Here is a 26,072-nt window from a genome sequence, read left to right as displayed (position 1 = left end):
TGTTAATTTTTACAGAAGATACAAACCGGAGCCATGTCGAGGCAGTTAATAATGATGATTCTTTATTAACAACAATTCCGAATCAATTGTGGGAATAATCAAAAACGAAATTAATAAACAAAGTAAATCTCGATATCTATTATTTAGCTTTGAGACTCAATTGAATAAACCCATAAACCACTGTTATTGCGCCTCATTGCGTGCCCCCTGACGTCACTCGCGAATCCGGCCACGCCCCCTTCAATCCTGTGCTTGGACATCCTCGCATCAGCAACACTCCGCGCATCCCTTCATGCGCGCTCTGGACACGGATGTGGAGGCGGAGGAGGGGGTCTCGCGCTCTTACTGTCTCTCTTTCTCTCTCTCTCTCAGTTCAGCCATTTAAATATCAACCCATACATCAGGGGGAGGCTACTGACACCGAGACGCCCTGCTTGGATCACATTATTGCTCGGCTTTTTCAAGAGGAGCGTCGCACGGGATGTCAAGCCTCCTGGAGAACCCTCTGCAGGCGGTGCTCTATCTGAAGGAGCTCACCGCCATCGTGCAGAATCAACAGAGTCTGATCCAAACCCAGCGATACCGGATAGACATACTCGAGCGCCGGCTGGAGGATCTAGCGGGTGAGAACCGGCAGCTCCGGGACTCCAGCAGCAGCCATCACCGGCACCCTCCCCGCTATCACCCGCCTCCGCCCCCCCGCACCTCCAGCCTGCCCCGAACCAGCAGAGCCGGGACACCCCCGGTTCAAACTCAGCAGCTGCAGCAGCAGCAGCAGCATCATTCCCCTCTGGACATGCAGCTTGTGCCTGCTGGACCCAGCAATGCCAGTCCGGACTCTGCTGATGAAGATGATGATGACGCTCAGAACCCCTGCTGTAGGTCACTGGTCCCACAGACACCTGCCACCTTGTGCCGAGCTGTGGGACTCCCACGGACATCTGAGTGAGTTCTCATACCACAGTTTCTCAAATCACTCTTTCTTTAGGAAAACACGAGATCGGTGAGATGTTGAGGCAGATTAGATGCGCCAACAGGATTACATAACAGAGGAATTTCACTATGCAGGCCACAGTGAATATGAAATTGCACATCAATAATTCAGAGATCATAAAACGAATGATGATTTGCATTTATAAAACCTTTCAGCGTGCTGTTTTTAAGATCATGTGGGTGTGTAATGAGTTATTATATGCATGCGAGAGAGTCTGTGTGTGTGTGTGTGTGTGTGTGTTTGCACTGCTATGTCCAGTCTTGAAATAACCACACACTCTAAAATGGAAGAAAAACGATTATAGGTCAGCATTAGTTCAGTACATTCACTCTTTCCAGGGCAAAAGGTCTCAAGAAAGAGGTTTTTAATGCACCTCATTATTTTGCTGCAAGAATGCATTTTAAAAAGCACTTAAAAACACTTTATTGCCAGGGATCTACATGCGCGCACACACAGATTTATGCATCAAGTGAGGCTTTAAGTGACATTCCCATAGTGTATGTGAATTTGATCTGCCAGCTGGAATCTAATCCACAGTAAGAGAGAGAAAGATTGAGAGACTGAGTGTGTGTGTGTGTGTGTGTCTCATCTATTACGGCTGCTCATCTGCTTCAGTGCACATCTCACGCTGCATTTGTAGAGTATTCCCTGTGTGTGTGTGTGTGTGTGTTAACCCCTTGAGCAAAACTGGAATGATACATTCTGCCCTGATTTGTTTAATTGTAGCATTATCGTTTCCTTTAGGGTAAAAAACACTTAGTCTTGAGTCTGAAAGTATGTTACCTTGCTGTGCGTTTATGACAGCATACATTTAGTTGATCTGGAAGTGTGAGACTCATTGCAAATGAGTTTTAAGGCCGAATTATGCTCATGCACGCACCTCATTAAAGTTAATCTCACATCGCTATCATCAGCGTTTCTGGTTATGACAGGTATATTTTGAGACTGCTGCATCTTTTTTAGCGACTGAAGATGGACTGTTTGCGATAGACAACATTCTGCCATCATTTACTAACCCTCATGTCATTTTCTTTCTTCCGTGGAACAAAAATGTAGCGTTGCACTTTTTTTTAAAAACCAAGAAAGCAGCTGGGAATTTTACATGCACAACAGAATATTGCATTAATAATGCATATTGCATAATAACCACAATAGCAGGAGTGTAAGGAAGTGATATGCAAATGTGATTATATTAATAGCACTTCACATTCTCATGTTTTGCTCGAGTGAGAAGTAAACATATTTGATGTGCTGTCAACAATGGAGGGCTCAAACAAGACTCACAGAAACAGAAAACAGGAAGGAGTTGGGGATTCCGAAAGAATTGTGAGCAGCCATTTATATACCCTTGCTTTGTGAACATTTCATTTCGAAATTCATTTAAGTATGTTGATTAGCATCAAGAAGGCTGGTTCTCAACTGCAGGTCTGTTCTGATAGAGTTGTAGACACCTGGAAGAGCAAATAACCATTTGTAAAGTAAAAGGAAATATGACTCAGACTACATTAAATACAGGCTCACTTGCATCAAGGGCATGGTTTTAGCCAAGTAGAATTTGTTTTCTGCAGTGAATGTCTGGCTGTCATTTTGGTTGCTATTTCCTGTAGCTTAAGTAGAAGAGTATGAAAGAGTTTACCAAATGCATACATTTTCTTAAAGGAGAAAATTAGCCCATGATTTACTCAACCCTCAAGCCATCCTAGGTGTATATGACTTTCTTCTTTCAGACGAATACAATCAGAGTTATATTAATAAACAACCTGCCGCTTCCGAGCTTTATAATGGCAGTGGATTGCAACCATCAGTTTGAAGCTCAAAAAAGTGCATTCATCTATTATAAAAGAACTCCACACGGCTCCGGGGGGTTCATAAAGGCCTTCTGAAGCAAAGCGATGAGTTTGTGTATGAAAAATATTAATATTTAAAACTTTATAAAGTAAAATAACTAGCTTCCGGACAAACGAATTCGACTTAAGTGTAAAGCGCAACTTAAGAGAGTAATGCGACGTACTGCTGATATTTACGCTACGCCATGACGCACTACGCTACTTTCGTCGTTTGGCTGGAAGCTATAGTTATTTTACTTTACAACGTTTTAAATATGAATATATCCACTGCCATTATAAAGCTCGGAAGCGTCAGGGTGTTGCTACAAGAAAGAAGTCTGAAAGAAGAAAGTCATATACACCTAGGATGGCTTGAGGGTGAGTAAATCATGGGCTAATTTTCATTTTAAAGTGAACTACTCCTTTAAGGCCCAATAATCTGGATTCTGAAACAAAACTAGTTCAGTATCATCACACTAAGCTAATATAAGTGCTTGAGGAAGACAAATGAAATGACATGTAAAGAATAGTATTAATTGCCGTAATGTGGATTTGAACATTTTCAGGAGTCAGACCGTCTTGCACCAGTTCTGCTGTCCAGCACCAGAGGCCCCAGAAGGAGATTCCAAAACCTGCTCCAGGTGAGGATGACACCTTCTGTAACAAGCCAATCAGAAGAGAGTTACAGTTTCTACATGGCAAGCAAAATGTGCAATATGAGCAACAGTAAGAATTAAGCAGTAAGGAGAGTGTGAATATACTTGTTTGCCATAGCTGTCTGCATTGGTTTAGTATTCCATCTTTTAAATGGTAGTGGTTTTCTGTTTGCGGTCCCGGATCTCTTGGCCTGAGGCATTCTGGGTAATAGGATTCAAGCCAACTGAATGTATGTGAGTGTGTGTGTGTGTGTGTGTGTGTGTGTGTGTGTGTGTGTGTGTGTGTGTGTGTGTGTGAGAGAGAAAGAGAGTTAGTGCATGCTGCAGGTGTAGTTTAACCCTGGTCCGTCCTTTGTCTGATAGACTGGAAAACTCTCGGCATGGATAAGCACCGTCACTCAGGTGGAGAGAAAGGCTGTGTGTGTGTGTGTGATGTGCATGTGTGAATGTGGCAGCTCTGCACTATTTTGGGAACTTCAAACCTGAGCTTTGTTGACTGCATATTTTATGCTGCCAACAAAACCAAGGTTTAAAAGCTATTCTTAATAAAAACAATACATAATAACTGTGAACACAATCAGTTCCAAACAACAGAAAACCTATACTTTTGTGTCCAAATTTGTAGAAATTATCACCTTTTTTAGCAAACTGATAAGGCAGAAATTACCCTTTTTTTTTACCCTAACAGAAAAGTCTGAATAATTTTTTCCAATGTTTGAACAGCTTTATTTCTGTAGAAAATATATTTACATTTTGTGCCAATAATGGTTGAAACCAAGATAAGCACATCATCGAAGTGCATTTTGTTTCTCGTACTAAAGTCTAAAAATGTACTTTTAACTTTACAGAAAAAAAAAAACTGGCTGATGTGGTAGCCATAAATTCACCGTAAAACATACTGTGATGGCGGTATTATGGGATGGCTGTATCATTTCTTATAATTGTATATTTCATTAAGTGATATGATGTTAATATATCAATCTACTTAAAATGCTTTTTACCTTTCAAATGTACTGATAATTACCGTAATAATACAGGAGGTTTATTAGAAAGTTCTTTATAAGTAGCCTGTCCATAAAACATGGCCAATATTCATATATAGGAAAACAAAACACCATCAGGGTAACACACGACACCACAATAATGCATTAAACACATTAACTAAATAACAGAAAATGTAACAAAACAACACAAAACACAAAAAAATACAATTATATGTGATGTCACGTAGGGACTTTTAGAAAATATTACTGTTTGTATTTCCTTTCTGTTTTCCACTGTAAATTATGGTATTTCATATTTTTTACTTCTAAAAAAACATACATTTGACAGTATTTTACAGTAAAATACACACACACTGTATATATAATGTCATATTAAACCATCTACAATTTTTCACTGCACTCTAAGAAAGAAAAGATACAGCCAAATGTGAGGCCCAGTGTTAATATGAAGCAATTTTTCGTATTGTTTTTTCTGTTTTACCTATATTTTGAGTTACATAGGCCTGTTGCATTGTTTTGTGTTTCAGGGTTGAAACTTTTCTCAAAAGACATTATTCCATTTTTCTACAGATATTTTTTTTCTGTCAGTGTGCGTGTATATAATAAGGTAACATAGCCTATAGTTAAGGATTGTTTGTACATTAGCATTTTTACAAGAAATTACATGAATTACAGTGTTGAGGAGGAAACATGCTTGGGTGTTCAAAACTTGTTGTTGGCACTTTGCTACATTTTTGTAGCATGTTTCTATGTAGTTTTGGGACGTGACCAGGTTCAGTGGTAAACTAAAGTTTAATGTTTAGGGTTAGAAGTTTGTTTAAATCACAAACCCTAAGCCTGAGCAAGCACCAGTAATGAAGTTATTATTGATGAACCGCAGAGAGCAGCTTTAATTTTCTCCAAATGCAAAAAAAAAGAAAAAAAAAAGCGAAAATATAAGTATGCATTAGCTTCTCACCTCTTATTTGCAGGAATCGACAGCCTGGGTTTCTGCTTGATGTCGAAACTTGTGGTCATGCTCAATCTGTTTTTTAAACAGCTTGAAAGAGAAAGCATATTTATTCGAGTCATATCACAGGAGATGACATCAAACTCTTTGCTACCTGCATCACTTCGTACGTTCTCTCACATAAGGACTGATATCACATTTCAGATTGGGTCCTCAGATCAATCGTGTAGAAACTTAATGTTCTGTACCGACCATGTGGATCGGTGTCTGTTCTCCCTCTCGTTTAAGGTTCTGCTGCATTTGTTCTCGTTCCTCAGAGGCAAACAGCACTTGGTGCATGAAAGATGGAAACCCCTGCTCTCTGCCCCTCGTGTATGAGTGCTTACAGAGCTTAAGTGGCCTTTACTCCAGGGTAGCAGCTAATGTGCTGACAGTGAATGCGGTCTGCAGTGTGCTTGTGTGTGTGTTGTAAACCCGTGTCTACACTGAGAGAGAGAACCTAGAGAAAATGGAAATGGGGTTGAGCTGTGTTGTTAAGCAGAAGAAACGTACTGTGTGACATCTCTCATGATTTAAACATCCGCTTTCCACTCAGAGATGCTTTTCATGAGCTCAACATGAGAGGAAAATGGCTTTGTCATGTATGGGCTTATGTAAGATAGTGTAGAGAGTGCTGTTAACCTTTGAGATTTGGTTTGATTCAGTCTTTGGTTTTGGGGATTTATAACCTATACATTGTTAAAAAAAAATTTTTTTTGCAGAAATATACAATTTAAATAAAATAAAATGTATTCAATGAATAGTTTAAAATACAAAACTGAATTTTATTTTATTGCAATTCAAATTTTGCTATTCCATTCAATGTACAGTTTCTGATAATTAAACGATGATCTAAAACCGTCACTTGATTACCTCATTTCCCATGAAGACTGCGTTGAATTTGAAACCCGTGAAACCCTGCATGTAGTAATTAAGCAGAGTTAATTAGTCCTGAATGCGCACTGGGTTCTGAACAGTCTAGATTAAAAGACAGCAAATCTGGGTCAGCCACTTCTCACTTGTGTCATTCGAATCCTCAGCTCGATTCCTGCTGCAGGAGAGGAACAGAGAGATGAGAAAAAAGACGGTCAGCCTGACGTGCCGCCCTGCTCACATCCTCCAGAATATGAGCTCTCCCCTGATCTCAAACAAAAACAGGTAAGCCCCAACGGACAGGCATCTGTGCATGTGAAACTGACTGTTAGAGATATTAAGTTAGAGATCAATTTGAGTTAATAATTAATTTTCTATCTATCTATCTATCTATCTATCTATCTATCTATCTATCTATCTATCTATCTATCTATCTATCTATCTATCTATCTATCTATCTATCTATCTATCTATCTATCTATCTATCTATCTATCTATCTATCTATCTATCTATCTATAGATAGAGGAACTGGAGCAAAAGTACGGTGGTCCTTTGATTTCCCGGCGTGCGGCCTGTAAGATTCAGATGGCGTTTCGCCAGTACCAGCTCAGCAAGAACTTCCAGAAGATCCGTAACTCAGTTCTGGAGAGTGGGATCCCGCGGCGTATGTCAGTGCGCAGGGTCCGGGTGCAGAGGGAAAGTTTCTCTGCTGAACGGGCGCTGATGGAAGGATGCTCACTCATGGGCATCCCGCTCACACACTCCACGTCACTGCCGGTGGCCACAACAACCACACTCACACACCTGGAGGACACATTCACTGAACAGGTACAGTTACAATATTAGCACACATGATGATACAGCATGAATTCTGTGCAATCAGTTCAGACTATTAACTGTAGTTCAAGTACACATACTATTCTGTTCTATTCATGCTATTTTATTGTTTGATTCTATTGCATTTGTACTTTCTCCTCTGTACTTTTGTTTTGTTGTATTCTGTTCTATTGTATTCTGTTCCATTCTATTCTATTGTATTTCGTTGTCTTCAATTCAAATGTCTTTCTATTCTGTTGTATTAGGTTCTATTATATTCAGTTTTACTTCATTAAATTCAAATATGTTGTATTCTGTTCTATTTTATTCAAATGTGTTCTATTCCATTCCATTCCATTCTATTCTATTCTCCCTGCCAGGTTCAGACATTAGCACGGTCTATTGACGAGGCTTTGAGCGGCTGGAGTTCTATTCGAGACGGGGAAGGAGAGAAGTCCTCTGTGGCCCCTCCCTCTGGATCCCATCCCGAGGGGCTCCTGATGGACCCCAATACCCTACAGGAGGCCCCACCGGGGGGCTGTGGGGAGACCATACCCCGCAGCGCCAGTAAACTCATGATGGCTTTCAGGGATGTGACTGTTCAAATTGATAACCACAACTTTCGCCTCTCCTCCTCCTCCATGCTGGAGTCAGTTTCCCTTGGTAACGGCATATCCAAGGAGACCGGCTCTGAAGCCCAAACGGGGGGAAAGATCGCAGGCCAGTCGGCATCGTCAGCCACGGAGATGCCTGAGTTTCCACCTCCGCCTCCTAGCGAGGAAGAGAAAGAGAACCAACAGCCAACCGGATCGGAAGCAGGGGCAGGCCTGGAGAGGAAACAGACCAATCAGATTGCACCCGAGACAGCGGAAAACAGCTCAGAGCCTGTCAGTAGCAGCAGCACCTCGACATCAGCGTGCGAGACGATGGTTCTGTCTCTGCCCCGCCCACACTGCCAGGACACACCCTGCGGGACGCTGTCGACGGATATCGCACGCAAACGCCTTTACCGTATTGGACTCAACCTCTTCAATGTGTGAGTACAAAGGTTAAAGATAAATCTTTCCATTTAAAGTGGCTTTTTTTGGTGTGTGTTACTGGTTTTGCTGTTTGTAAGGCTCAGATATCCCCTCAAAGACAGTAAAACCTACAAAAAGTCAGTGTTATTTTAGTAATTCATATAAATTCATATAACTATAATATTTAACTAGAAAAGCAAAGATTTTCATAGTAAATTTTAAATTTTGGCTTTTCAAAGTCTTATTTGAAAGTTTTGGGGGAAAAAAGTTTACAGTTTAAAGGTTTATAAGCCTTGCGAACAAACAAACATTTGATAGATTTGTTCCAAATACTAATCCAAAATATGAGCAACAGTCATAGTGATGTGCACTTTAGCCAGATGGTAAGACCCACTAAATCTAATTTAAAAACAGTAGAATTTATTGGCGGGTACATTTGCTGTAAATAAAAATATGATTTCACAAAAGAGCTTTTGTTTGCCGTGTCAGTTTGCCCATGACTAAAGAGTTGAATGCATTTTCATTATGCCTGCTGATACACACTGACAAATACACACACACTTGCACATGTATACATACACACGTACTCAAGAAAACTATATTACACTCCCTCAGGGGTGATTGTGAAGCTCTTTCTCTGCTCCATTTTGTGTGTGTAGCTCTTTCAGACACACACACACACACACACACACACACAGAGAGAGAGAGAGAGAGAGAGAGAGAGAGAGAGAGAATAAAGCCAATCCTCAGAGGATTCAGAGTGCATCAGCACTCAATTGAAATCTCAGATCAGATTCACTTTGACATGCTTGACGTGAGTAGTGCCACGGCTGCCATGGTAACCAGGTGATCTACACTCACGGTTTTACTCAGGCTATGTGACCAAGGGACAATGTTGTTTTTTACAAGGTTTCTGTCAAAGGTTTCTGGTTTCTGTATGCAGGAATTTTATTGTTTTCAGCTATTCACTCACAATGAGTAAGGGCAACGTAGCATGTTTGGGGTGATGCACGTGTGTGTGTGTGTGTGTGTGTGTGCGTTTGCCAGTATAAGGTCGGATGTGACCTGAGAAGATGTTCGGAGTGGTGGAAATAATGCACGTTACAGTGATGTCATCTCGGAGTCTGATGCTAAAGAAAACAAGAAACAGAAAAATACAAAGAAAGACTGAGAAGGAAATATCAGTATTATTATAAATTAACATCTCAATGCAATAGCGCAGATAAAACAGAAGTACTCTCACGAGAGGTTCTCTCGTACTGCGTAATATCTTACGCTAGGGGAAAACCTCTTTTCCACGAGATATTGGAGCCAAAAAAAATCTCCTTCATTTTGAATTAATGTAAAACGCGTTGCGGCAGCATACAGACATAGGCAAAGGCGGCTTGCGTGCCTATTGGCTGTCCTGTGGCAACTGCAGCAGCCTATCAAGAGAGGCCCTTTGGTGACGGTCCAATGGGGGCGCTTCGTGCCCACTGCGTCACCTTCCCGCCGAAGTAGGCGTGGCCTAGCCCTATAAATATAGCTCGATGGGCTGATATCACTGATTTTTCATCTCTTCAGCGAAGCTCACGCATCGCTGGATCCGGAGTGAGAAGCCGCGCTGTTGACAAAGCCTTTCTGCGGGACGAGCCTCGGCATCTGAAGTCGCTGGCCTTCATCTCGCCGCCTTCAGTCGCCGTCCTGCTACGCTATCCGGCGTCTATATCCTTTACACTCTGCAAAGTGTGTGCTCGCCGTCGCGAATCACACTCTCTCTCTTTAAACTTTAAAGATGCTTTGTTCCTGTGGCTCGTGCCGAGCCGCACTCAGCGACGAGGACCGCCATTTCATCTGCGTTTCCCTCCTGGGTAAGGATCATGCAGCTCTTGCGCTCGCTACCATCATTGCGAGCTGTTGCCATGGTGACTCTGAGGACTCGCCTGGCATTTTTTCTCCGAGTCTGCATTTCCGCCCGCTGTAGTGCCGCACCGTAAAAGCGCCGTACTCAGCGGGTCCCCGAGCCTTCTCCAGCCCGTGAAAGCTCGCCGGTTCGCCCGCCAGCTTCACCAGCTTCACCCGAGTCGCTCACTGACGGATAACGGCCGCCGCATCCGCCATTAATGACGACGAGATAGCTGCATCTGTAGAGAAGGCCAGCTGCTCTATCCTGGCGTCGGACAGTGAGGATTGGGCGAGCTCTGTGGATCTCCCCCCCCTTCTGTCCGCGAGTCGTCAGGGAAACTGGCCAGCATCAAAACCGCGGCTAGCTTTCTTTACGTTATTAGAAAGCTACCCCGCCCCCGCCCCTCGGGCATGCGTCACCGGCGAAATGAGGAAAGAGTGTGTTTTAGTCCCGCCTAGGCCGGACCAATCTCCATTTGTCAAACATTTCTCAGCTCCTCTTAATTTGAGCGGCTGAAAATGTCAATATTGCAGCAATGAGCCTGTTGTATAACACGCAAGCCTGCAAACAAACTCAAGCTAATATTGTTTCCCCCTGTGGCTCAGTGGCGGAACCAAAAGCCTTCGCGCGAGAGATCCATGTTCGATCCCGGCTCTCGCAGCAGATAAAATTTAGTCTCGCCGAACACAGCCCAGTGTTAATTTCTACACACAAACACAGCCCGCCACAGTGCAGGGCTCGCACAAATAAAATCGACTCAATTGTCAATTGTGCATTAAATGTAGTGAACGTGCCCACGACTCAGTGCCCACAAACACTACACACCCATGGTTTCTGTAAAAACGAAACCAACACACATACAGTCAGCTCTGGCCGATGGTGTTTTCAGTGCAGTAAATGTGCCCGCTGTCCCGCGCCCACATTCACTCACAGACATGTTAAGCCCCACTCGCTCTCTCTCAGCAAACTGCTATAAGGGAAACGAGCGCGGCCAGGCTGCCCGCCGCGATCGGCGCGCCCCCGCCTCAGTCACTGCAAGCACAGTGTTTACGTTACAGCACACCAGAGCTCCCTTGTCGCCACTATGTCGCGACCAGAGCCCGGATCTCATTCTACCCCTAGCTATTCATGCAAACGCGTGGGCACAGCTTCCCGGGGTATCAGAATGGGTGCTGAACACTATAAAAAGAGGCTATTCGCCACAGTTCGCTCGACGCCCCCGCCGCTACACGCCGCGCGTCGAATCTACGGTAAAAACTGAAGTAGCCCATCTACTTCGAGCCGAAATAGCGACACTATTGAGCAAAGGGGCAATAGAGCCTTTATCTCAAGCTCAGAGCGAAGGGGGTCAGTACAGCAGATATTTTCTGGTACCGAAAAAAGACGGGGGTCTCAGACCCATTCTAGATCTAAGACAGCTGAACAAAGTGCTTATGAAATGCCAGTTCAGAATGCTCACAACCAGGAAAATCCTCGCGCAAATTCGCCAAGGGGACTGGTTTATCAATAGATCTGAAGGACGCCTACTTCCAGATACAAGTAGCGTTACGTCACAGGCGATTCTTGAGATTCGCCTTCGAGGGCCAGGCATGTCAATACACAGTCCTAACGTTCGGCCTGTCTCTTGCACCCCGTACATTTACAATGTGCATGGACGCGGCTCTTGCACCCCTGAGACTTCGGGGCATGCGAGTTTTGAACTACTTGGACGATTGGCTGATTCTAGCTCAATCTCATTCAGAGCTCATAGAACACAGGACCATATTACTCGAGCACCTCGAGAATCTGGGTCTCACAGTCAATTGGGCGAAATGTTCGCTGTCTCCCAGTCAGGAAATATCCTTCCTGGGCACAGAACTGAACTCGCTGTCTAGAACAGCGCGACTGTCGCCAGAGCGCAGACTGAACATTCAGCGCATCACGAAATCCTTCTGCTGCGGCACTATAGTCCCGCTCAAGAGGTTTCAGAAAATGCTGGGTCTCATGGCCTCAGCATCATCAGTACTCCAGCTGGGTCTGCTTTGCATGCACCCACTGCAGTTATGGCTAATAGCACGAGTACCGCCTCAAGCTTGGGCCTTCGGTCTGTTTCGCCTCAAGGTCGATCAGAAATGCGTCACAGCTCTGATACCTTGGAGAGCGACCGACTGGTACCAGTCAGGTGTAAGCCTGGGGACTTCCTCAGGTGTGCAGGGGGTGTCCACGGACGCCTCCACCTCGGGATGGGGAGCGCTGCACGAGGGCAGACCGTTCTTTGGCCTGTGGTCAGAACGAGAGAAGCTCCTACACATAAACTGTCTGGAAATGATGGCAGTCGACAATGCGCTGAGGCGTTTTTGTCCCCGAATAAAAGGATACCACGTCTTAGTCCGCTCGGACAACATGTCGTTCGTAGCCTACATAAATCACCAGGGCGGATCCCGTCAGATCCCGAAACCTTTCCAGGCTGATGGAACGCCTCCTGGTCTGGGCTCAGCACAATCTGCGCTCACTGAGAGCAGCACATGTGCCTGTTCGCCTGAATTTGGGGCCAGACAGTCTGTCCAGAAACATTGTTCCAGCAGGAGAATGGTCTCTGCACCCGCAGACGGTCCTTCTGCTGTGGGAGACATTTGGCAGAGCGCAGGTAGACCTATTTGCGTCCTGAGAGAACGCTCACTGTCCGAAGATTTTCTCCAAGAGCAGGGATGCGTTGGCCCACGTATGGCCCCGCTGCCCACTCTATGATTTTCCCCCAGTTTCGCTCCTGCCTCGGGTGCTGGAACGAATCAGGGAAAACGGATGCTCAGTGCTCCTTGTGGCTCCGCTCTGGACGAACCAAGCTTGGTTCCCAGTCCTGATGCAGCTGACGAGCACCGCCCCATGGCCAATACCGACGAGGAAAGACCTCCTCTCTTAGGCCAAGGGCTTGATTTGGCATCCTTGCCCGGAGCTGTGGTCCCTGCATGCATGGGCCATCAACGGGTACCCGCAAACCTCCCAGAGGGAGTATTAAACACGATCACGCAGGCTAGGGCACCGTCTACTAGACGACTCTATGCCTCGAAATGGTCAGTGTTTGCTGGCTGGTGCAGAGCCCGAGGCTTTTCACCCCCAGACTGCGGGATTATGGAAGTGCTTTCCTTCCTTCAGGAGCTGCTGGATAAGGGTAGAACCCCATCCACGCTCAAAGTTTATGTGGTGGCCATAGCTGCGTTTACAAAACCCACGACTGGCCAGCCACTTGGGAAAAATGATCTGGTCATCTGCTTCCTAAATGGAGCCAAGAGACTAAATACTCCCAGACCCCCCTCAATCCCCATGTGGGACCTTTCCACGGTTCTGGAAGCCATGAAAGGTGCCCCGTTTGAGCCGATCCATCTGTCGGACATGAAACACCTGTCATTCAAGAGTGTTTCTCATGGCTCTCGCTTCAGTGAAGCGCATAGGGGATTTGCAAGCGCTCTCAGTGAGTGTGACGTGTTTGGAATTTGGGCCAAATGACTCGAAAGTCATACTCAAACCAAGACACGGATATGTGCCTAAATCCCTCAACACACCGTTCAGGGCCCAGGTTATTTCCCTGTCCGCCCTGCCGGTTTATAATGAGGAGATGGACGCGAGCTTCCTTTGCCCAGTCAGAGCATTAAGAGCTTATGTGTCTCGCTCGTCCGTTTTCAGACAGACTGAGCAGCTTTTCATTTCGTTCAGCGGCCGTGCTAAGGGACTAGCCGCGTCGAAACAGAGCCTATCCAGATGGATAGTTGACACCATAGCGCTGGCATACACGTCGAAAGGCCTTAAATGCCCTTTAGGTGTTAGAGCGCACTCCACAAGAGGCATGGCCTCGTCGTGGGCTTGGTCTAGCGGGATTACCTTACAAGATATCTGTATGGCGGCAGGCTGGGCCTCCCCATCTACATTTATAAGGTTTTATAACCTAGAGGTTCCCGCCTTACAGGCTAAACTACTATCAGTATAAAATAAAAGTACTGTCTGCCCCGCTGCTTCGGCGCAGAATACTAAAATCGCTAGAGCACTGCTCGCTGACCGATAAAATTACCCCGTGGGCAAAAGTAAGACCCATACTGTTACACAGTTCAGGCCGATTGTTTTCACCCTGACTGTGTGAAACACTGCAATAGTGATTAGCTCCCTTTGGATGCTAGCTTATTGGGAATGACGCTGTTAGCCTCTCTTCTCAGACTCTCTGTGAGTCCCTGGTGATTGTGCACTATATGAGCCCCGGGCACTTGCCCTTGGGACTTTGGAGTTGGATCCCAGCACGCACGGAGTTTTACACTGTGTTCCCCTAGCGTAAGATATTACGCAGTACGAGAGAACCTCTCGTAAGAGAACGTACTCGGTTACTAACGTAACCTCGGTTCTCTCTAGAAGAGGGAACGAGTACTGCGTATCTTGCCATGCCTGCAACACGCTCTGGTTCGCTTCGGCGGTGAAAAACCAGTGATATCAGCCCATCGAGCTATATTTATAGGGCTAGGCCACGCCTACTTCGGCGGTAAGGTGACGCAGTGGGCGCGAAGTGCCCCCATTGGACCATCACCAAAGGGCCTCCCTTGATAGGCTGCTGCAGTTGCCGCAGGACAGCCAATAGGCACGCAAGCCGCCTTTGCCTATGTCTGTATGCTGCCGCAACGCGTTTTACATTAATTCAAAATAAAGGAGATTTTTTTTGGCTCCAATATCTCGTGGAAAAGAGGTTTTCCCCAAGCGTAAGATATTACGCAGTACTCGTTCCCTCTTCTAGAGAGAACCGAGGTTACGTTAGTAACCGAGTACGTTTTCACTGGTGTCCATTCAAAGTGTCCATTCAGTAGTCCAGCAAGGCCTTCTCTGCTGGCCTAAACACTATCAGAATTTTTCCATGAATGAGTATTAAATTATTCCCAAATAGTCCATTCTCTTAATTTCATAGCTTTTCTCTTGGTTGCGCTGCTTCCAGTAGTATATGTTTATGTTAGAGCTTTTATCTAATTATATTTCAGCCATCATGTGTTGCCAGGGTCAAATAAATCTGCCTTGAGGCCTTCAGAATCAAAATAACCTGTACAACCTTAATTTAAGTCTTTTTGAGGAAAGAAATTAGGATGGATTTTGTATAAATTGATCAGTAGTTTCGGTGAGTAATGTATAATGCTTTTTTGCCCCCGGGGTTCCCGTGGTGAATATGATTTTCTTCCTAATTTTTCTTGGAAATTTATGATCGAAACTTAATTTTACATTCAACTTAATAGTAAACATTCATACTATTGTAACGTCAGACAAGGGACTATTGTAACCCTTGAAGGACAAGACAAGGGAGGCTCCGTTTCAGAACTTATAATCGGAACGCAAGAACCACTGTACACTAACGAACAAGCCGAACTCACTCGCTCGTTTCTCTCTAGTACCCGGCCTTTTACCGAACTCACCGCATTAACCCTATAACTGCCGGTGCAAAATATAAAAAAATAAAACAGCAATTTCACAACAATTATAGAGAGTCTGTGCGCTGCTACACTATTAAAAGTAGGACACCACTGAAGGCCTAGTGTGAAATGCACTGGCCGCCACTGGTATCATTATCCTTCAGAAATCATTCTAATATGATGATTTGATGCTCAAGAAACATTTCTTATTATCATCAATGTTGAAAACAATTTTTGTTTGTAATATTTTTGTGGAAACTTCATTAAAAAATGGGTAAACAGGTAGTGTCCATTTAAGTATAAATATTAAAAATGTATATTAAATGTACATCAAGGTATATTATATCATAATTAGCATTAAATAATATAATGTTAGCTAATTGTCTAAATGATAGTTATTATAAAGTGTTAGCTCTAGCTTTCTTTAGAAAAAGAAAAATCCTTTGTTAGTACTCATCTACATCTTTCTTGATCTTCCTGCAGAAATCCAGACAAAGGCATCCAGTTCTTGATATCCAGGGGCTTTATTCCGGATACCGCCATTGGTGTGGCCCACTTCCTGTTGCAGAGGAAGGGTTTGAGCCGACAGATGATTGGAGAGTTCCTGGGTAACAGCAAAAGGCAGTTCAACAGAGATGTGTTAGAGTGAGTTATGTCTTCATAAACTTTTATGCACTATAGTTTTCTATGTATCATAGTAATTTTGCCGACGATCTGTCTGATGAGGCAAATTTTTAGTCCTAAATCCTGTAAAACATCTATATAAGCCCTATATCTATCTATATCCCCCCATCTATATAAATTATTTGAAAAATTTTAAACTGAAAAAAGAATCAGAATCAGAATGAGATTTATTGCCAAGTACAGTATGTTTACAGTATGTTTGTCTTGGTGATAAAAGAAGCTTCCAGTGCACTGGAACAGCAACAAGATATATTCATATTCACAATGCATAATAGATGAATAACATATGTACAAAATAGACCAAAACTATGTACAAATATACTATATAGAAATAAAATGATGCAAGGGATTGACAAGATTATGCAAAAAAGGTCAGAATTGTCATTGGCAATAAATTGAAAATCTAAACAAAAAATATTTTGTTAATAAATAATATGAAACTATAATATTAATTAACGAACTATGAAATTATATTCTTGTTTTGAAAGGGAAACATTACGATTAGAGTTAATAAAACGGCATTAACCAGCGCATGAATATTACTGCATATTCAGGATTGGGGGTTATAATTTAAGAACCAACCACTGAAGGTAATAACGGCACATTTTCATTTCTTACAGTGCTGGAGCTTCATAAATTGGGCTCTTAATTCAAACAGAGTACATTTATGAGGTTTATGTGGCCTCTATCTCTCTTTCTCAGCTGTGTGGTGGATGAGATGGATTTTTCAATGCTGGAGCTGGATGAAGCTCTGAGGAAGTTTCAGGCTCACGTGCGAGTGCAAGGAGAAGCTCAAAAAGTCGAGAGACTCATTGAAGCATTCAGGTGAGAATCACACACACACACACACACCAGTAATTTAAAGAGTCATTTCTTAAATACACATGCAATTTTTCAGATTAACTATGGCAATTTTATCCACAGCTTTTACTGGGTGCGGTACATTTACTATAATGCGCCTTCCTGTGTCATCTGTTGTTCCTTCTTTCAGTCAGAGATATTGTATGTGTAACCCTGACGTGGTGCAACAGTTTCATAACCCCGACACCATCTTCATCCTGGCCTTTGCCATCGTGCTGCTGAACACAGACATGTACAGTCCTAACATAAAACCAGAGCGCAAGATGCTGCTGGAAGACTTCATACGCAACCTTCGAGGTGTGTTTATGTGTGCTTTGTTAATTAAAACCAGAGCTTGTTGGTGTTTTGAGGTCAGAGATTAAATATTTGATTTTAAATCTTGCCGATTTTAATCAGCTTTCAATCTCCATGTTTAAATTAGCTTTTTTTTTTTTCATATCAAAAGAGTCACTTTGATTATCTCCTAAGAGTGTAGGCAGTGTGTGTGTGTGTGTGTGTGTCTTGGGCAGATTCCTGATCTCTGATCAAATCATTTTTGATCTGTTCCCTACTTCCTGCAAACACATACAGTATAAGAGAGCTCTTCTTTAAAGTGAATGTAAAGGCATGGGGACTGGAACGAAATCAGCTTGTTATTAGTCAAGCTCCAGTTTATAATAGGACTTTTCCACAGAGCCAAATAAATCCTCAATTTAAACAGCAATAAGTCACTTAAAATTACACAGTGACACTTCTGCTTTTCTATATGCCGTGGTCCTTTTTAACAAAAGATTTATTCCTATTACACAGGCTATACAGTTTTTCCTGCCTTAAAGGGATAGTTCACCCAAAAGGTCTGCCCTCATGTTGTTCCAAACCTGTACGAGTTTCTTTCTTCTGTTGAACAGAAAGGAAGATATTTTAAAGAATGTTTGTAACCAGACAGTTGACAGTAGCCACAGTATTTTTTTTATCTATCAACTGTTTGGTTACCAACATTCTTCAAAATATCTTCTTTTGTGTTGATCAGAAGAAAAAAAACCCATACAGGTTTGGAACAACTTGAGGTGAACATTTTTGGGTGAACTATCCCTTTAAACTATATTTTTTACTTTTGCATTATGATATAAAAAAAAAAGTATAAATAAATAAATTTCCCTTCAGGAGTGGACGATGGGGCAGACATTCCACGGGAGATGCTAGCCGGGATTTACGAGCGGATTCAGCAGAGGGAGCTGCGCTCCAATGAGGACCATGTGACCTACGTTACCAGGGTGGAGCAAAGCATTCTTGGAATGAAGACGGTGAGTCAGTTCTCTACCAATTAACCAAAAAGGTCATGTATAAGTGAAAAGTGCATCACCTTTTGGTTCGGTTTGTACCAGTTACAGATTTGAAAAGGTGATTAGAGACAGTGAGATAGCTGACCAAACTGTCTCCTCAACTTTACTGTGGGTCTTGCTGAGCCAATCATTGCCATTACTATCACTCATCTAGCGCAGCGGAGGGCCGACGTCCTGCAGAGATTTATCTCCAGCTTGCCCCAAAACACCTGCCTGGAAGTTTCTAGAATGCCTGAATACCTTGATTAGTTGGATCAGGTGTATTTAATAGGGGTTGGAGCTGAACTCTGCAGGACAGTGGCCCTCCAGGAGCAGGACTACAGGACACCCCTGTAGTAGTGTAAGTGATTTGAACAAACCCTAACACACTAGGTATTGAACTTGTCCAGCAACGTTTATGTCCAGGGATCCTTCTTAACCATTTTAAAGAGCAAATATTTAGGAAAAACAATGATGAAATTGTTATTGCCAAATGATGATTGAGATATATATATATATATATATATATATATCAATCATCATTTGGCATTAGTTTGATTAAACCATAAAAAATTTGAGGAATATATTTTTTAAATATATCTGTTCATATGTGATATATGCGTTTGATTCACTAAAAAAACTCATTTGTTCAGGATTCAGACTATGCTGGTTGTGCTACACTGTATGTTTTTTAATTCACTGAAAAGAAACGGCTCATAAAAAACATGTGTTTGTTAAGTGGAATACACTGGTTGTCCTGTATGTTTTTTATTCACTAAAAAGAACCAGCTCAGTAAAGAGTGATTTGTTCTGTAATCAAACTACACTGGTCGCTTTGTATGTTTTGCGTTATTAACGGAAAAGGTGCATAATTTTTTCTTTATGTAAATGAACCTGGTTCTGCATAAGAAAAATAGGGAAAAATAGGGAAGGTGAACAACATGGGTTTCATTTACAAGTCTGAAACTTAAATTTGATCTTATTTTTAACTTATATGACCCCAAACACTTTTGCAAGTCTGAAGTTTGATTAACATGATGAAGTAAAAATAAACTTTGCCCAAAGCATCAGCCAGTTAAATTCACATTACAGCTTCTAGTCATTATCTTTCCCACCTCTGTATGCTAACAGGTGAGTGAATCAGTTTATAAAAACGGGTATAAAAAAGGAAACTTGAGAGTTGAGACTGAAACTGCTCATTAGTTTGGCACTGTAATTTTAGATTCCACATGACAGCGCAGCAAAACACTGTACCTCCATATGAAATATTCATTTCTTTCATCAGCCCATGCAGCATCAGAAATCCCTCTTTTCATTTCCTGTGCTGACGGAAGCTGTACCTTCGGAATTGAATTCACCCGATATTTGATCTCTCTCTTTCTTCCTCAGATACTGTCAGTTCCTCACCGTAGGCTGGTGTGCTGCAGTCGACTCTATGAGGTCACCGATGTAAATAAACCGCAGAAACAGGCTTCACATCAGAGAGAGGTGTTCCTCTTCAATGACCTGATAGTGGTAAGAGACACACAGATGAAAGCATATTCGCACATGTACAAACAAACAACCGAAAATAAACTAAATCTTTTTTTATGATGTTAGATCCTAAAACTATGCCCTAAGAAGAAGAGTGCCGCAACATACACGTTCTGCAAGGCCATGGGTTTACTGGGAATGCAATTCCATCTGTTTGAGAATGAGTGTAAGAACACAAGCACACACAAAACAGTTAAAAGTTGTATAATGTTACTATTTTACTGTATTTATAAATACAGTAAAAAGTATGTTACCGTTATAGTTGACCATGAAAGTACTACAGGGGGTAGTCCTACCATGGACTTGTATGTAAAAAAAAAAATATCTAAAATGTCTAAATATTGAAAAACATTACAATAAATAAATAACCCTTTATATCACTTTTTATATAATTCAGTTGCTTCTGAATTTTGTCTTTGAAGTACCATTTTGTTCATTTGTAACCTAATTCAGATGGATACATTTCTTTCTTTTTTTTAAATGATAAAAACAGGAAAATTCACAAATCCTCAAAGCAGGACCTTACTCAATACTTGGAGTATCAGATGTGTGATACACAGCGTGTTTTCCCCATCACAGATTACCCTCATGGAATCACGATATTGTCTCCGTTCTCGTCGGAGAAGAAGCAGGTGGTGAGTTTCTGTTCTCAGAGCTCAGAGGAGCTGCTCAAGTTTGTAGAGGACCTGAGAGAGAGCATCGCAGAGGTGGCAGAGATGGAACAAATTCGGATTGAGTGTGAGTGTCTTTGCATGTTACTGCTCATTTTGCTCATTTACTCATGTTCACATGCTTTAGCTTAGTGATAGTCACATTTGTTAAATTCTACATTAAAGAAAATCTGTGTTTCTGGACGTCCATGTTTTGTCTAAAACACATCCCATAGATCTACATTGAAAAGCTCAAATCCAGGGAACAGTAAGAAACCACCTAGCAATCACATAGCAACATGTTTAACAATCTTAGTGGAGAGTTTTGCACAGGCAAACGTCACTCACATTTGCTTCAGAAAAGCTTTGGTCTATTCACTCTTAAAAATAAAGAGTTCAAAAGAAGGTTTTGCAGCAATGCAAGCAAACCATTTTGGGTTCCCCAGAGAACCTTTCGGAGAAAAATTCATAATAGAACCATTTTTTTAGTGCAAAGAATATTTAAATAATCTGAAGAACCTTTCCACTATAAAGAACGTTGTGCAATGGAAAGGTTCCATGGATGGTAAAAGTTCTTCACGGAAACCATCGATGTCAATAAAGAATCTTTATTATTAAGAGTTTTGTGCTTTTTCAAGTTAATACACTTTAGAATAGCATCATTATTTATAGTACATTATTGTGTATAGGCTGTATGTGTGGGCTATGCTGTATGTAATAGAACAGTGTTGTTTATTAGCACTATAAATAATAAAATAATTTTAATTCATTATCTAAATGTTAGCTTGAATAAAAATGAATTCTCTACATTCCTCTGTGGTTTGAATGCTATGGTTGTGGCCAACATTAAAGTGAATTATGCATGTGGTTCTCAGGGGAACTAGAAAGACAACAGGTTGTGAGAAATCAAACTAACAAGAACGGCACACAACTAGACATCCACGCTGGACCTAGTTCTGCTTCAGGTACACACACACACACACACACACTTACACACACAAAAATAAGACTATTTTTCATGTCTTGTGTATTTGTATGGCTTGCAGGAGATGATTTTTATGAGAAAACAGGAAGCAACACAGTAGAGGTTTGTATCAGTATATCGTGGTGTGAGCGCAGTGCAAATTATGTTCCGATTCTGTGTGCATGTATTTATAGTGTCCTCCAAAATTTTGGACCCCTAGGCAAAGTGGGCTTTTGGATAATATCAGCATAAATCTGTATTATTTTTAGTGATGACTTTGCAATGATTAAGTTGCAAGGGACTATGGAAATATATAAATATATGTCTATACAGTATATAACTATGGAAATGTATTTAAAAAAATCAATGAATTCAAAGCATAGAAAAATACCGTACTAGCGCAGTTTATAAAGCATCTTCAAACTGTGTTCTGATTGATCTGTTGCTCTGTCAATCAATCAGTGAAGCTAAAAAGATGTGCAATCAAGAAGAAAATTATTATTATTGTCTTCAATGATAATTGCATAATACGCCAATGCATTTACACCAAAAATGTTGAGTATTTTTATGCTGATATTGTCCCATTTTTAAACCTAGGGTGTTTCCAAACTTTTTTAGGTGGTGACGACAGCATGTATTGTAGTTAACATCACTATCTCCTTGCAGAATCAGAGATAACCTCCCCACTGGCCCCCACTCCCTGCCCTTTGACCCCTGAGCTCACTCTGTCCCTGTCAGAATGGAGACGCCCGCCCTCGGTGTCTTCACTGCAATCACACACCACTCGAGCAGAGCAATAACAGCACTGCCGCCCCTCAGAAAACACCACCCACTGCCCCTCGTCGTGATCTCTAATCTATGGCTTCTCACTACAGCTGCTGTTGTTGTGGGGTGAAATTCTTTCAACTTAAAAATCTTTATGCCAGTCCATAAGTGGAAATGATGTCGATAGTGTATTCAAATAAGACGCACTGATAAGCGCATTCACACATACAGGGCCCTATTTTAACGATCTAAGCGCATAGTCTAAAGCACACGGCACAAGTGCACTTTTGCTAGTTTAACGACGGGGAAAATGGTCGTCGCGCCCGGCGCAAGGTCTAAAAGGGTTGTCTCTATTCTCTTAATGAGTAATGGGTGTTTTTTGGGCGTAACGTGCAATAAACCAATCAGAGTGTAATTTCCCATTACCTTTAAAAGCCAGTAGCGTTCGCGCCATGGCGGATTCACTATTTACATGGCGGAATTTGCCAGCGGAAAAACTGAACGCTTCTCCAGAGAGGAAACGGATCAGCTTGTGCGCGAGGTTAAAGCGTGCAATCAGACCATATACTGGACAAGCCGGATTCCACCATATCTTTATGTACACATTATTAATCTTTTACATTGTAATCCTTTTATTTTTAATATTTGGCTAGTTTGTGTGCTGTTGCGCGTCCCTGTGTGTGTAATAAGCAGAGTGTATGTGTGTGTTGGACCCGCCTATAGACGCATATTACTAATGCGCCCTTTAAATAACAACAAAAAAACTGCGCCATTGACTTTAGACCAGGTTTTTGTTGGTCAATGGCGCAGTCTATTTCAGTTGTCTCAAAATACTAACGCACCAACAATGCGCCTGAACACACCTCGTTTTCATACCAGCACACAAATGGGCACATTTGCTATTTAAACAATGTTGCGCAGGACGTGAAAATGATAACTGCATCGGGCTGAAACTAGCAAAAAACACTTGCGTCGTGCCTGGCATTGCGCCGGGTGTATGATAGGGCCCACAGCCTAAACTGGAGCTCTCGCACTGGAACTCATTAAAATTCAAATACTTCATTAAAAAGAGCCGAAACGAAAAGGAATGAGCAGTGGTTAGGGTGGACCGACAGGCTACATGAGTTTGCTTTCACGAGATGCCTCGCACGGCACATAACATACACACACGCACACAAGGTCTGTCAAGACAAGGTGCAAATTATCCAGCATGCAATAAAGACCCTCGCTGCCAAGCGTCTAGGCCCTCCAGGGGCACTTTAATGCTTCTTACAGACGGATAAAAATATAACAGTCTGATTAGCAGCGCGATAATAAAAGGAAATGCATAAGATAGCAGTTAATTATCCAAATCCCGGCAGTTCAAGTAGGAAGTCTTGCCCTGCTTTCACCCACTTCGACTGCGCTGCATGTACGTAGTTGTGTCACGTTCTGCCGCCTGCATGCTCTGTGGCATGGCCTCGTCGTGTGATCCGCACCAGAGGGCCGTGAGAGTGCAGCAGGCCAGGCTGATAACGCTTCCTGCTTCTGGCTGTTTCTAAACTAGGTGTCAATTCACAACAGGCTCCAAACATACCAACTCAGCTCTCCTCTGGCCCCACCCAGCGCTCAGCAACACCTGGCCGTCCTGCCTAGCCCCGCCCCTGGCTCCACCCTCACCATCTCCCCAGACACCCTGATCCAGTGCCAGCAGATCGTCAAGGTGATCGTCATGGATGCCGCCGGGCGTGGCCACGTGGAGGCGTTCCTCAGCCACAACCCCGCCCACCGCCTCATCCAATCGGCTGTGTCCACGCCGACTAGGTCACGGGAGGGGGGCAAGCAGCAGCAGCAGCCACCCCTCCCTCCCCCGCCGCCTCCTTATCATCACCCGCATCAGTTTTGCCCCCCGACCCCTCCACCACCACGCCACCTGCTGAGCCAACGCAGGTACTCCAGCGGGACACGCAGCCTAGTCTGAATGACACACACTCAGAGATGAGTTTATACCTGTTGAAAGGACAAACCCCCTAAATTGAACATTCTGTCTTTATTTAATCACCCACATGTCGTTCCAAATCATGCTGCTAACATATATAAATATATATTCCAAGTCTTCTGAAGCCATAAGTGAGCTTTGTGTGTCCAAGACCAAAATTTATGTTCGTATTCATTGAAAATCTCCACTGCAATTCTAAAATGACTTTCACTGGCACATTTAAATGCACTTTAGACAAATTAACTGGAAAGACATATTTGGCAGTTTATGAAGTGTCTACTGTCCAGTATTATTTTGTATTATTTATATACTATTATAGTATTTATTGGTATATACATTTTTTTTTATTTTTTTTTATTTTAGTAATTATGTTATGTGCTTTTAAATTTTTTATTTCTATTTTGCTTTAATTTAGTTTTAGTCATTTTAGCACTTCAACAAAAATATTTGAAATTTATAATAAATATTTATAATACAAATATTTTATTTCAGTTGGTTGGCAAGGCACCACTTCTAATGTTTGTTTAAACTTTTTAAGTTTTTCATCTAATATGTTTATTTTATTTCAGCTCCATTTCAATTAACAAAAGCATTTTTTTTTTCAATGAACTATCATTGCAATGAAACAAGCTATACAATTTCTTCAAAAATTCACTTTTTGTGTTCCTTGAAAAAAAAAAAAACAGCATATGGATTTTAAAGCAACATCAGGGTGAATAAATATTGATGGAATGTTAAAATTTATGTGAACTATTGCTTTGAAAACTAAACTATCATGTACACTCTTTTTTTGAAGACACAAAATAGCACAAGCAACCCGGTCCGAACTGTTAGGCTCTGATCGCTCAAAAGAAGCTATTCTTAGAATAGTTGGGTCCTCATGGACTTAAAGAGTGCATTTAAAGTGAGTAGATGTATAGTATTTTTTTAAGAGGGTTTTTTTCTCAGATCTTTTGTGTGTGTTCACCATGTCCCTGCATTCAAATTAAGTGTTTATATTTTGATTTCTCCTTAAACACCCATCTCGTGTGACCTGAACTACAATAGATGGATGTAGTAGGCTATAGAGAGAGTGCTTGTGAAGATGAATTTGTTCAAAGACACAAAATGTTTGCAATTATATTTATGTTCACATCATATTTTGTATGGAAATAGGAAATCACCACCCTCTTTCAAAGGTCTTACCTGTTAGTCTAAATTCCAAAGACATCATACCTCAACATTTCTGAAAAAGAAAAATGCAAAAGTAACTTGGTTAGATAAGAGAACACCCCTTGAGTTAGTTTAGATACACCAATAAACAATTTGCACACACATCACTGCAGTAGGCGTCCTGAACTAAACCACAGTAACCAAGGAAAATCATGTGACCTCTTCTGCTTTCCCATTGGTGGTTGTCACATCATGTGAATCCACATTGGCATTCGAATGGCAAAATCTCACAGAAAATGAATGATTTTATTGCTGCAAATCACTGTCTTTTAGTGAATTATTCAAATGGTGTTGTGAATGTCCTGAATCCAAAGGTTTTGGATGATATTTAGGTCAGGACGTGGCCACTGGCCACTAAAACATATCTAATTTCCAAGATAAAAGCTACAGATTGTGTCTGTATATGGCATCATCTACTGTTGTTTTTTATCCCGTCAAGAGTCCCAATCTCAGCTGCTGAGAAATTGGGGACGCTGCCAACCTGTGTGGAGGAAGCGCTTGATCGTGAGAGCTGCGCACCTCATAACAAGGCTGTTGACTGAGCTCTATAAACCCTTTAAAACGTTTGGACACCCGGCTCTTGACTTGTGCCTTCCCACAAAAGTATTCTAATGTCCTTTAAGAAGCACATTTGAATTACTAATCTGTGTT

General features: G+C 42.1%; 1 protein-coding gene across 3 annotated transcripts; it reads left to right on the top strand.

The window, feature by feature from the left end:
- The first annotated feature begins 244 nt into the window (after positions 1-244).
- On the top strand, positions 245-24,313 carry iqsec3b (IQ motif and Sec7 domain ArfGEF 3b). 3 transcript variants are annotated; one of them, XM_056235977.1, is made up of 15 exons: positions 245-945; positions 3,387-3,461; positions 6,509-6,626; positions 6,862-7,170; positions 7,539-8,194; positions 15,957-16,118; positions 16,860-16,982; positions 17,149-17,315; positions 18,162-18,301; positions 19,709-19,834; positions 19,919-20,018; positions 20,432-20,590; positions 21,378-21,467; positions 21,549-21,589; positions 23,778-24,313. In XM_056235977.1, the coding sequence occupies exons 1-15, from the start codon at positions 482-484 to the stop codon at positions 24,189-24,191; spliced, it is 3,144 nt and encodes a 1,047-aa protein (XP_056091952.1). In that variant the 5' UTR covers positions 245-481; the 3' UTR covers positions 24,192-24,313. The 3 variants fall into 3 exon arrangements, with proteins under 3 accessions (XP_056091952.1, XP_056091953.1, XP_056091954.1); XM_056235978.1 differs by having other exon boundaries at positions 23,795-23,959; XM_056235979.1 differs by having other exon boundaries at positions 23,837-23,957.
- The last annotated feature ends 1,759 nt before the right edge of the window (positions 24,314-26,072 follow it).

Source organism: Rhinichthys klamathensis, unplaced genomic scaffold (assembly GCF_029890125.1).
Source record: "Rhinichthys klamathensis goyatoka isolate OS25496 unplaced genomic scaffold, OSU_Roscu_1.1 h1tg000436l_1, whole genome shotgun sequence".
In the NCBI taxonomy this organism is placed as follows: domain Eukaryota; kingdom Metazoa; phylum Chordata; class Actinopteri; order Cypriniformes; family Leuciscidae; genus Rhinichthys; species Rhinichthys klamathensis.
Note: the sequence above shows the minus strand (reverse complement) of the source record. Positions and strands in the feature narration are given on the sequence as shown.

Coding starts and splice junctions, on each gene's coding strand:
- iqsec3b (XM_056235977.1), top strand. CDS start 482: ATGTCAAGCCTCCTGGAGAACCCTCTGCAGGCGGTGCTCTATCTGAAG. Junction 20,019..20,431: donor CCATCTGTTTGAGAATGAGT/GTAAGAACACAA, acceptor TCCCCATCACAG/ATTACCCTCATGGAATCACG. Junction 21,468..21,548: donor TGGACCTAGTTCTGCTTCAG/GTACACACACAC, acceptor TATGGCTTGCAG/GAGATGATTTTTATGAGAAA.